The 13,607-nt window shown below is 34.4% G+C and overlaps 1 protein-coding gene across 3 annotated transcripts in view; it reads left to right on the top strand.

Moving 5' to 3' along the window:
• The window catches only part of LOC110456138 (potassium channel subfamily T member 1-like), a 43,880-nt gene that overhangs the window by 23,521 nt on the left and 6,752 nt on the right, over positions 1–13,607 (top strand). Inside the window, exons 21-26 of one of the 3 annotated variants that reach the window (XM_021506705.1) lie at positions 788–847; positions 4,039–4,101; positions 6,959–7,085; positions 9,881–9,910; positions 12,297–12,381; positions 12,651–12,882. In XM_021506705.1, the coding sequence (XP_021362380.1) occupies positions 788–847; positions 4,039–4,101; positions 6,959–7,085; positions 9,881–9,910; positions 12,297–12,381; positions 12,651–12,882 (597 nt within the window). Of the gene's footprint in view, positions 1–787; positions 848–1,724; positions 2,001–4,038; positions 4,102–6,958; positions 7,086–9,880; positions 9,911–12,296; positions 12,382–12,650; positions 12,883–13,607 lie in introns of those variants that run through there. The other 2 variants (XM_021506706.1, XM_021506707.1) reach the window with 2 other exon arrangements.

The following is a 13,607-nucleotide window of genomic DNA, read 5'->3' as shown; positions in this document are numbered from 1 at the left end:
GTTCCTATCGTATATATTTACATGTATTTGTATATTTTACTTATTTGAATTATCATTATGTTTTATATAGCAGTTGGTTTTTATAAAAATAATTCAAAAAATGTATTGGCTACCTAATGTCAAAGGGAGATAATCAAAGGACTTATTGAAAACAATCCTTATTTTATCTTTTTGTTTTGTTTAATTTTGATCATAGTTCTAATAAATAATGGCAAAGATACTGATATTTCATATGAACTGTTGTTACTTTAATTGTTCCGTAATATATAGAAATCTAAGAATTGGTCATTAAGGATCCCCGTACCACTGCCAAAATCTTTTTTTATTAATTGGAAATGTTTTTTTCAAGCATGACAACTGCTTTGATAAATCCTTTCTGAAAAGAAAACAGTACCTTGTGGAAATTTCATGTATTTTTTTTAATTTAGATGAAATAGATCAAAATCAACAACGATGTTCTGAGTAAAAAATGCAGCAAGCCTTATTAGGATTCGAACCCTGGACCTCTGAATCATTGTAAAGAACACTGTAACCAACTGAGTTACCTGGTCATTGGTAGCACCCTGACCCAGTCTCGCTTTGGATATATTAAACACAAAATTAAAGGGAAGTAACTGTTTGTCTGAAAAACTACAATGGAGTTCTCTAGTGTTCTACTGGCAGTGGGACAGGAATCCTTAATACCAAAAACCAAATATTGTTCCTAAACGTATCAAACCAGAGAACTGTTCATTAACGTACCAAACCAACTGCTGTGCTCAAATTTATCGTCTATTTGTTGATATAGAATGCGTCCATGGTAGTGCGCGATCAGTCCGCCCTCAACTTAGCCTTTAGAAATTCAGTTGTAAGTACCAGTGCTTTTTTCTTTTTTTTTCAATATCGCTACTTTTCTTTACTTTTGTTTTCAGAGAAAAGTTTTATTATCTACAGTACTATGTTGTTACACCTTTCAATGCTTATGCACACTTGAAGCTGCTTTAATGTGTTGAATCGTTCTTCTTGAAAAAGGATTTTGCTAACTATAAAATGTTATAAGCTTTTGAATAATGAAACCATTTATGCTACTTCATACATATTTGCATTAATTGTATATTCTTTGTCTATTGATATTCAATTTAAAAAGATAAGATAATGATAATAATATGTAGAGAATGATTTATATATATGGCAAATTAAAACCCATGTTTTCAGCACATACTGTTTATTATAAAATATACCAGTAACTGTTTTAAGTAACATGAACAAATACGTCGACATTTTCAGATGTGACTGATTGTAAATAGTGTGCTGGTTCATATTACCAAACCATTATGATTTGAGCTAATCCATTAATTGCCACCGTGACTGCGTTTTAATGAATAACTAGATGTTTAAGGAATATCTTTAATTGATGGAATGAGATATGATCCCTTAATTTTACTCTCTCTATCTCAAACAAATAGTAAAATCTGTCTGCGATTTCTAAATCTCCTGCATTGGAACCCACACTTTCCCTTGTCATTGATGTTGTGACCAAAAGCTTAAAGTCTGCATCAACATGTGTCCACAATTCACTCAAATCGAACCACTCTTTAGCATTAAGGGACCATGCAGATCATCTGAGATTATAGTCCGTCAACTTCCTGTACAAGGTATAACTGTGTTAATGCCTGTGACTCTCTCACCAAATTAATTTCCTGTGTTCCCACTGAATCTTTGTGATTGTCTTCTTTCTGGAACAGTCTCATGGAATGGTGAATATGACCCTGATTTTCATATCATTGATACGTTTCTCCCGTGTGTGTGTGCGTGGGTGAGATCGTCTCTCTGTAGTCTAGGTGCCATCTCACGCTCTGTAAAACACTAAATCAGTGCGATTGCTGTGAATTTTTCTCTTAGCTGTAGATCAACTTTGCCACCTCACCTTGTCATGTAGCCAGGAAATTTAATCACATAGTCAACATTCGCCAGTCAGTATGATTTTGATTTGATTGATTTTCTCCTCATTTATCAATGAATTATTACAAAAACTGTTATACATATAATAATAATAATAATAATATACATAATTTATATAGCACTATATAATTTGTAAAATTACTCTAAGGCGCTTAAATTTTACATAGCTTGCAATAACACAGGCACAGACCGATGAATAGTTGACATTGAATAAATAATGGTTGAATTTGATGCCACATCTTTCCTATATATGGAACTTTTACTCCTTAACTGAAAATATTAATATCATATACACAATAATGAAAGCCATGTTGGAGGAAGCACAGTTTGAGATAGTTAATTGTCGTAAATCTCCAGTGAGGCAGTTCTTCCTCAAACCACATCTTAAATCTCCAGTGAGGCAGGTCTTCCTCAAACCACATCTTAAATCTCCAGTGAGGCAGATCTTCCTCAAACCACATCTTAAATGAGGAGGAAAGTGTGCAAAATGTGTTATTAACATTTCTGCTTTATTTATTCCACATGTTTCATGTATCAGAAAAGCTTTGATATCATCCAAGCACATCGGCATTGTTTATGATACACATTATCCCCTGTAGCTTTAGCTGGGAGATCATTTTACCCCAGGGTGTAGATTTTGAGTTTGCCTTTGCCTCCGCTTTGTAAATTTCATTTAAAATGAGGGAGTCCGCCTCCTTACAGAGGCAAATAACTGAACAAGTCTGGGCTCCCAGCAGGAAACAGTTCTGTTTCTACTCTACATGTAGTTAACTAGGAGTGTGTATATGTCTTTGACTTTCTATCCTTGTTATTTAAACAGCTGTACTTGATAGTATTAGTCTGGAATGAACACATTTTGACTCCTAAGTTCCTGAACTTTGAACCACACCAGCTCAAAAATGTATATTATCTGAATGACATTAAACCTTTTAAAGAACAGATGACCAGATCAGATGGGGAGTGTCGACATCTGTAATCAAATTGTTAAGTGTTATTTTTTTTTATAAAACTGATTTGAAGAACATTTAGGTGAAACTGGTGTCCTGTTGACTATGTTTCCAGATCTGTGCTTGAAGTGATAGATTTTACTCGTTAAGAATTAACACTTTTGAATAAGATTATAGTTATATGTTTTTGAGGTAATATGAAATACATGTATTTCTATTATTCCCAAATTGATATGAGCTACAAAATACAATGAAATATTGGATATTGTTTTAATTTTTTGTATGCTTTGTATATCAATTTAACTGCATATCAATAGAAAATACTCTTTACAGCTATTTCCACTCCTATATTATAACAATTTTATATTTATCTGTAGAAATGACTTATACATACCTGTATACCCCTCTTCTTTTTTTTTAAAGTCTTTTTACTATGTATAAATTACACCACTATCTACTCCCAAGTAGTGTTATTTTTCTGTAAAAATGACACAACAAATCTCTCTTCCCCAGAATGTATACAATGTGTACCCTAGTTATTTCTCAGTAGAAATGTTTCTTAAGCTAATCTCCCAACGTAGTTATTTCTGTGTGAGAATTGGTTAAAACTCCAGTCTTCCTTCTGCCTTTGTAGTTACTTCTCCGTGGCTAAAGGTATTGGTCTCCCCATGTGTTGCTTAAGGGAAGGGTAGGCTTTCTAATCAAAATCTTTTACCTCGCTAAATAGACTGAGGTATACTGAACAAAATACAGATTACCCACGTAAGTCCTAATTCTTACTTTGTTTTAGGTCCTGAATAAAATACTGTTCGTGGCCCTTTATCACCTACTCTGAATTCCTGAACAATACAATGTTTTAATTACCTAGTATCAAACGACTATAAATAATTCTAAAAAAAAACATTTTTCCACATTTTGTGTGTGTTTGAGTTAGCCTGTCTGATAAAAGGCTGCTTTTTTGCACTTTTAATCATGTAACCAGTTAAGAAAATTTTGAATTTTCCTGTTAATTATTCTGTTTAATGTGAGATATTTCAGATTTTTTTTTGCCTTGACTTTTTATATTTAGCTGCCTTGAAGTTTTATATTTAGCTGTTATTTCTAACATGAAGATATTTGATATGAACCTTGATCGTTTTTCTTGATACAGATCCGCCGGAAGCCACGACAGTCTTCAACATCCTTCTCCTCTACCACTAAGAAACCAGACAATGTAGGCCAACACTTTAAGACAAATTAGAGTTTTTCACTTCTCACATAGTTTACCCTTAGAGTTTTTCACTTTTCACATTAAGTTTACCCTTAGAGTTTGCAATACTCTCCCTTGTTATTATAACTTTACTTCCTCTTTAATTCATTAATACCAATCTTTTGCATGTTTGTTTCAGAAATACTAACACCATTTTTAACTCCTTTTAATGTTTATTTGAAGGTTTGCAGTTTTCAACAGCTCAGTTTCAGCAACATTTAATAGACTTGCTTAAAATTCTTTGCTTGCAGGATTTTGTTTTCGACCTAAACTGATATTTCAAATAGAAAGGTTTAGAAGTGACAACAGAAGGAAAGGGTTGAGTTACTCCTCCTGTACAAAACACCATAAGTATGTCATATGTATCATTTTGTAATATATTTTTTGAGGTAAAGGTTCAAGTTAGAGAGCTGCTTAGGGGTCAAAGGTCAACATAGGCAATTAATGCCAAAAACACTCAAAAATCTTTTTTTTTACAATAACCAAGAAATCGAAGAGTCATGAAATTTCGCCAGTAGCTAGCTGGATGAAGTACTATTAAATTTCCTCATATCAAGGACCTTGACCTTATTTCAAGGTCTCAGGAGTCAAGCCTGTTGAAAATTTCAAACAACATTATCTAAAAAGTCTGTAAGTTTACAGCCATGCTACCATCAATATGATATGATGACATGTCATTGTATCTTTTTCTGATGAGTTGACATCAAATGTTGACCTTGAGAGATTGCCCAGGGGCATATGGTCAACACAGGCTATTACTGGTAGCTTTTAAAAAAAAATCTGAAAAACCAAGAGCATCTAGAGTAATGATGTTTGGCAAGCAGCTTCATAGGGTTAATTATAGTAAACCTTCCTCATATCAATGAACTTGGCCTACTTTCAAGGTCACATGGGTCAAATGTGTTAAAATATTTGTATGGTTTTCCTTCCTGAACTTAACCAAGAAGCCTCTTATTTTGCCTGCAGCATGTTAACAGTGAATGAAGGGCTATCTGCATGTATTTTGTTCAAGTGAATGACCTTGAAGCATGGTCAGATTAATGACCTTGACAGTGGGTCAAGGTCATAGTGGTCATTATCTCTAATGTGTAAAAAAAAATTGACAACTTCTTTAAAATAACTAAGGGGTCTAGACTGATGGTATTCAATGGTCTGCAGCACCACTGGGTAGAGGGCTATACAGTTTGTTTGATTAAAATGACCTTGGCCATATTTCATCTTACTAGGTCAGAGGTCAAAATGTTTTTAATTTTCAAGACATTTTTTCCGATGATAACAGGTTTAGAAGAATGAAATTTGGCAGGGGTGCAGGGATTTAATGTTCATCATTAATCTATAAACAATCATCTTATTTTTGTTAATGTGACCTTTTTAGTTGGTTAAGTTCAATTATTTTAACAAGTTTGCTATAAATCATCCTTTGAACCATGGTATCCAATGTTATATAAAGGAATTCTATAAGATGTTGTCCCAGCTGGTATGCTGCCAGAGAAATATTTGCGATATCACTGTCAATGGTTGTTTAACTGTTTTATCAAAGTTGACAATACAGACCTTCTGGGCCTCTTGTTATCTGATATGTTTACCTGTTGGATTTGTTTAACCAAACTTTATGTAATTTCATTTCATAATTAGTTCCTCTTTGTGTGAAAAATAATAACCGTTTTATATCAGTTCAGTTTTTTATTTGTTTTTTTTTTGTCTTGCAATATGTTAGCAATTCTAACCTGCATTAGTTAAATACATTTTTTACTATCTCAAATACATGAATTTATTTATTCATTTTTTGTTGTGTGTATTTGAAAGTGCTTAGTAGTCAGTAGTTTCTCAATTTTGTCAATGAACTATTTTCTGCCATCTTGACAAGATTAAGATTTGTCGGAGTGAAACAGATGTACTGTCGTTATCAGGAAATATTGACCTGTCAGAGAGAGGTAAAATTGACAATTCCGTATCACATGGTAAGGTTATCAACCAGTTCACAAGTGTATATAGCATTAGAGTGGGTCCGGTCAACATCCATGCATTAAACAGGTGTTTTAAGGAAAATCAAGAACATTGTGAAAGCATGCAAATTATCATAGCATGAAATTGCACCAAAGAAAATTGGAACTAAGTATTGTATCAATTCATCTATTTGATAAGTGGATTACAGCTTGTGAGCTTACAACATAAAGGAGATCCTGTCAGGTTATGAGAATCAATATTCTGGACGAAATGTTTGTTAAAAATTAATTGTTTCATTATGGACTGAAACATACATGTGTAATTTTGTATCATCAATGTATGTAATGAAACTATATGTATATGTATTACTCCCTGGAGAAACCTTTGCCTGATCAGTTGAATGCAAAGGTATAACAGATGCATGCTAGTCTTTGTGACAATCACAGACACTTGGTACACACAAGCTAGAAGGGAGATCACTCTTGCAATGTTAATACTGTGAAACAGTGAAGCATGCTGTGACTGTTATAGACTCTTGAGTTTCACAAATAAGAAGAGAAATGACTCTTGTAATGTTACAGCTGTGAAATGGTGATGTATTTGTCTTTTCATTTTGAAAAGTTTATAACTTAAAAAGACAGATATAGTTAAATAAAGCAAATGAAAGGTTCTCAAATAATTACGCGTTCTTATATCCTTCTTTGCAATATCTGCATGTTTTACATTGAAAATTGACAAACATTAACTTATATACCACTTAATGTTTAATTACCAATGACTTTCGTAATCCTTGCATTTGGCTGACACACTACTCTCAGCTAACATGAACATCGCTGTGCAAGTAAAACATCCACGTGATCTTGTTTGCCACCAGGTGTCGCTGAGTATGATGGGACTGGAGCACGATGACAGCGACGCTCACATGACGCCGGAGCGACATGAGATCAGTCAAATGGTCAAGTCACGAATGCAGAGTCTCGGTCTGCCGATGTCTGATTATGGTACGGGGCAAACTTTGTACGCAGTTATACAAAACAAACATCTTTCTCTGATTTTTTTTCTATAATATACTTTTTAATAAAGATTCCTCCTGAATAGTATACCCACTTACCCTTTAGATCCAGTATTGGTATCACTTTCCACTTTGTTAGATTTTACACTGGATCACCGTACCTTTCCCTTACCCTAGAACTGACTCTGAATCAGTCACCTACCATGGATTTTACTCTGAACCACTTTCCCCCACCTTGGATCTTATTTTGAATAACCTTTTCCCCACTAATGATCAAACTCTTAATCACTTTCACCCTACTTCAGTTCTGACTCTGAATCATTTTCATCCTACTTAAGATCTGACTCTGAATCATTTTCACCCTACTTTAGATATGATTCCGAATCACTTTCATCCTACTTTAGATATGACTCTGAATCACTTTCATCCTACTTTAGATATGACTTTGAATCACTTGCACCCTACTTTAGATATGACTCTGAATCACTTTCACCCTACTTTAGATATGACTGTGAATCACTTGCACCCTACTTTAGATCTGACTCTGAATCACTTTCATCCTACTTAAGATCTGACTCTGAATCACTTGCACCCTACTTTAGATATGACTCTGAATCACTTTCACCCTACTTTAGATCTGACTCTGAATCACTTTCATCCTACTTAAGATCTGACTCTGAATCACTTGCACCCTACTTTAGATATGACTCTGAATCACTTTCACCCTACTTTAGATCTGACTCTGAATCACTTTCATCCTACTTAAGATCTGACTCTGAATCACTTGCACCCTACTTTAGATATGACTCTGAATCACTTTCACCCTACTTTAGATCTGACTCTGAATCACTTTCATCCTACTTAAGATCTGACTCTGAATCACTTGCACCCTACTTTAGATATGACTCTGAATCACTTTCACCCTACTTTAGATCTGACTCTTAATCACTTTCACCCTACTTTAGATTAGATCTGACTCTTAATCACTTTCACCCTACTTTAGATCTGACTCTTAATCACTTTCACCCTACTTTAGATCTGACTCTGAATCATTTTCATCCTACTTTAGATATGACTCTGAATCACTTGCACCCTACTTTAGATCTGACTCTCAATCTCTTTCACCCTACTTTAGATATGACTCTGAATCTCTTTCATTCACCCTACTTAAGATCTGACTCTGAATCTCCTTCATCCTACTTAAGATCTGACTCTGAGTCACCTGCACCCTACTTTAGATATGACTATGAATCATTTTCATCCTACTTTAGATATGACCCTGAATCACTTGCACCCTACTTTAGATTTGACTCTTAATCTCTTTCACCCTACTTTAGATATGACTGTGAATCACTTTCACCCTACTTAAGATCTGACTCTGAATCACTTTCATCCTACTTTAGATATGACTCTGAATCACTTGCACCCTACTTTAGATCTGACTCTTAATCTCTTTCACCCTACTTTAGATAAGACTCTGAATCACTTTCATCCTACTTAAGATCTGACTCTTAATCATTTTCACCCTACTTAAGATCTGACTCTTAATCATTTTCACCCTACTTTAGATCTGACTCAGAATCACTTAACTGTCCTAACCTATACCTAATTCTGTATTACTCCCCCTTCCTTGACTTCTTGTCCTTATTCCAATTATATTTCTGTCTGCCATTTTCTTACATTGACTATCTCCAGGCCCTATCCAATTGCTCTTTCCTTTGTTTTACCTGTCATATTTACTTTGAAACTTACATGTAGAATAGCTATAAGAATTAAATATGAAGGCAGACTGTTGTGTGTTTCGCTGTATGTAATTATCAATGTATTGTTTCATTTCTCAAGTTTTACTATATACGATATGTGGAAGTTGTGAAATTACCGATTTTGTAAGTGTAACTGCAATTTCCCCCATTTTTAACTGCATGCCTGCTTCAGTCGACCGCAAATCACCGAAAGGCATAACCTTCCTGACGTGACCTTCCTTCCTGACATAACCTTCTTGACATAACCTTCTTGACACTCAGACATAACCTTCCTGACACTGACATAACCTTCCTGACACTGACATAACCTTCCTGACACTGACATAACCTTGACATAACATTCCTGACCTTGACTTAACCTTCCTGACATAACCTTGACATAAACTTGACATAACATTCCTGACACTGACATAACCTTCCTGGCATAATCTTGACATAACCTTGCTGACATAACCTTGACATAACCTTCCTGACATAACCTTCCTGACACTGACATAACCTTCCTGACATAACCTTGACATAACCTTCCTGACACTGACATAACCTTGACATAACCTTGACATAACCTTCCTGACATCACTGTAAAACATTCTCTAATAAACAGAAACGGTATTGTCTTATATTCCAAATAGAAAAACTGCCAAAAGTTCATTGTTTTATTATATTTTGAAAATTAGTCTATTCAAGTTTGATAAAAGAAGCAATAGTCACAATTACATTGCGGAAACAATTTGATTTTAAGCATTCTTTGAACAAAAATTGATTATTGTTTGAGTGTGAGAAATGACTATATATATCATCTCGTATATATAATAACATCACATTTGTCAGCTTCTTCAAGTCCTTACTAATGCCATTTCATATGTTTCAAATAGTAATTATGCGACTTGATCATCAATATATATGTATATGAGATGACTAAATCTTGTTTATGTAAATGCTTTGTATTTGTTGTGGTGTAAATGTACACCCATTCCCCTTTTGTCATGTATTTATGCAATTGTTGCTTTCAATTTTTCAGACAGTAGGACGCGGCACAGGAGAAAAAGGGGTAGGGGCATTTAAGCTTTGTGTAACACAAAAAAGTAATACACGTGGCACTTGTTATCACTTGTTATCACTTGTTATCAGAAGCTAACTATATTTTATTGGTACCCTGCACATTAGTTTGAATATTGTTGAAGAAGAGCACCAACTCCTTCCCTGAAAACTTATATTTAACATGTCCTAATCAACCATGAACTCATTCACCCCTGAAGACACATTTGAACTATTCCAATTTAAAGGTTGGAATAGTTTATTATGAAATTTCAGGGGTGAATGAGTGAAGATAACAGTATACCTTGTTCTGAACTGTCTTCCACGTGACAGTCAAGTAAATGTACCTCTTGTCACTTACACTTGTTTGTGGTCAGGCCGTATAGAACTTGATGTTTGAGTGCAAATAATCTGAATAAATATGTGCTTGAATTAACATTTGAGTTTCAATGTGAGTAAATGAAATGTGTGAAATGTTCAAATTAGATTCAGAAGTTTGACTTTCACATATTTTGGCATAATGGTTAGTTTTTATGCCACAAGTCATACATTCAGGGCTATTGGTTGACTTAGAAATAAGTACATTTATACATTCAGGAACAACTGTGGGCATACTAACCTAGAAATACTAACTTTCGTGACAACTGTAGACCTACACGGGCAAACTAGCATGAGGGCCTACGAGCTACAAAACACACTAAAAAGACTTACCTGGTTCACCAACATTTGATGCATACATAACATCAGTACAACCTTTGACCTACAGTCACATTCACACCACCAGTACAACCTTTGACCTACAATCACATTCACACCATCAGTCCAACCTTTGACCTACAGTCACATCCACACCATCAGTACAACCTTTGACCTACAGTCACATTCACACCATCAGAAATTAAGAGAATATGCAGGGCGTTCATTAGACCCTTGAGAGAATCTTTCTGACTCTCCGAAATGAGCTTAGACACTGAGGTTAGAATGGGCATGTTTATTTGACATGTGTTTTGACCCACCAAAATTCAGGGAAAATGTTACTTGACTTCTGAAATTGCTGAATATCAAGGGTTAACTGAAAGCCCTGTAATAAGCACAAACCATCAAGACAGCCTTTGTTTTAGATATATTAACAACACAAGAACAACTCTTAGATGATACATATATATATATATATACCTTTAGGTAAATAAGTGCACACTACACAGACAATCTTAGCTTTGTAAGTATATACCATACGTACTAGCTGAGACTTAGTGTATTCTAAGCATCAGTACAATCTTGACTAATGTTTCAATTTCACATTCAGTACGATCTTCCACCTACAATTTGCATGCCATTAATATAATATTAGTTTGTGTAACTATTATATATGTTGTCATAAGATTGCCAAGTTGCAAAATAAAATCAGAAATTTAAAAACTTTATTTGATATGTCTCAGATTTGTAGTGATTTTGTGCTGGTTTTGTGGCAGTTTCTATCCTGCATGAGTTATATCTACAAAGTCTTCACCTTACAAATTCATTCTTTTGGAGTTTTATGCATGATACAGTATGTGTCACATCATTGAATCAAACCCCTCTTCATATACACCACTTTCCAAAAGGTGTGATGGCAGAGCCTAGGACGTTAAGAGTTTTGTTTTCAAAAATCAAAATTTTCTCATAGAAAAAATGTGATAACCAAATACATGTACAATGCATGTATAGGTTTTAATGGAAAGAAGGGAACGTGATAAATATGGTTATACAGTCTATTCGTCATCACATTAAAAAAAATAAAAAAATGTTAATTTTATTGAATTAGACCTGTATTTTTTCCTGGTTGGTTTTGAAATACACAGGTTAGTTAAATGAACTTCCCTTTGACAGCTCCCTTCCTTATTTGAAGGAGTGAGATAACATTTGTGTATGGGGTGTATTAATTAAAAGTTGTATGCTTTACAAACATTAAAAATGGATGAATAACTCCACAAGGGATTGGGGAAAAATGAATGAAAAGATGAACTACAAAATTTTAGATGCTCCTCAATATCATGTCAGGGAATCTTTTGTGATTGAGAAATGAATACCATAATATCATGGGGAAATAACAATTCACGCGAAAAGACTATAACAAAGCACTTAAAAAAAAAAAAGTTTTGTTTCGTTTTGTATATCAGAATCAGATACATTGTATTTCTTTAAATATAGTATTTGATTGTTATCCATTATAAAACTTTGATAATGCCCATTTTAACTTCCTTCAGATATCATTTTTGACACACTCTACGATTAAGCTATAGACACCTCAAGTATTATTGCAAAATCGTTTAACAACCTTTGATATATGTCCTATGATGTGAAAGATGTTTAATATATATTTGAATATTATGGCTAACAACAAACTTTTTTCTGAACAGGTTGTGGCAGTGAAAAGCGCAATAACATTTCCTATGTTATTGTCAACCCTAGCTATGACCTACGTCTTGAACTAGATGACATTATGTAAGTGAATTGGGTACAAAAGTTAAAAAAATCTTGATTTTTGTACATTGTCTTAAATCTATAAAAAAAACAGTCTACATCCATACTTTGACATTCAATCAAATACTTAATTTCTATAGGAAAAACGAAGTAAATGAGGAGAATCTGTAAGAAAACAATAAAATTATGCTTAGTTACGGGATATTCATTTCAAAAGGGACTTAATTGCAAAAAACTGAGCCAGAATGAAAGCGAAAGTAAAATAATTATCATTTTCGACCACCATTTAGTTACGTGATCCGGCCCAGCTCCCTCTCCCCACAAGCTTCTCCTCTCCTTGACGAGAGAAAGTTGAACGACCGCCACACTATGGGGAAGCGGGTAGAACCAACAGGTGCAGACAATTCCGACTTAGAAACTCGCAGCTCAAACTCTGCGAAGCCAAATGGGGAAGATAGGTCCAACAACGCCTCAACATCAAAAAGAGTGAAGGGTGGAATAATGAAGGACCCCAATAGTAGGGTATGTACGTAAGCTGCAGAGACTGATGTCCTCCTGACCAAATGTATTTGGCTGTGAGATAATAAAGATGGCATAGTCACAAAGATCGTTTTCCTCTATGTCAAAGTAAACAAACTTTTAAGGCAAAAAATGGAGGTTTCCAATAAGAAGATAGTGATACTGTCAAAGGATCTGCTTAACACTGTAAACGTACCTATTTTAGCAGTAGTCTTATTTAAGCACTGTTCGTGCTGAAGATTTACGCTAAATTATAAATTGCAGTTCTTGTATGTTGTTCTCTATTTCATGTTTTCGGGATGCATCAACTCAAAAATGTGCCAAATTGATTAAAGTTTGATAATGCGCTAAAATTCGACTGTGGCAAAATAAATATATTTACAGTATATTGAGAGGTGAGATTATGGCAGATTCAAGTTGTTAGGTAGCTATAGTCATAGAGAATATTGTCATGTGTATCAAAGATAAAGAGGCTGGGTCATGGAGGATTCCAATGTTGTTGTACTCACAGAGATTGTTGTCATCTACGTCAAGGAGAGCTAGAAGTGAGATAACACAGGATTCTAGTTGTAGGGTATTCACAGTGATTGTTGTCATCTACGTCAAGGAGAGTTAGAAGTGAGATAACACAGTGATTGTTGTCATCTACATCAAGGAGAGTTAGAAGTGAGATAACACAGAGATTGTTGTCATCTACGTCAAGGAGAGTTAGAAGTGAGATAACACAG

This window comes from Mizuhopecten yessoensis, unplaced genomic scaffold (assembly GCF_002113885.1).
Source record: "Mizuhopecten yessoensis strain PY_sf001 unplaced genomic scaffold, ASM211388v2 scaffold8537, whole genome shotgun sequence".
NCBI lineage: Eukaryota > Metazoa > Mollusca > Bivalvia > Pectinida > Pectinidae > Mizuhopecten > Mizuhopecten yessoensis.
Note: the sequence above shows the minus strand (reverse complement) of the source record. Positions and strands in the feature narration are given on the sequence as shown.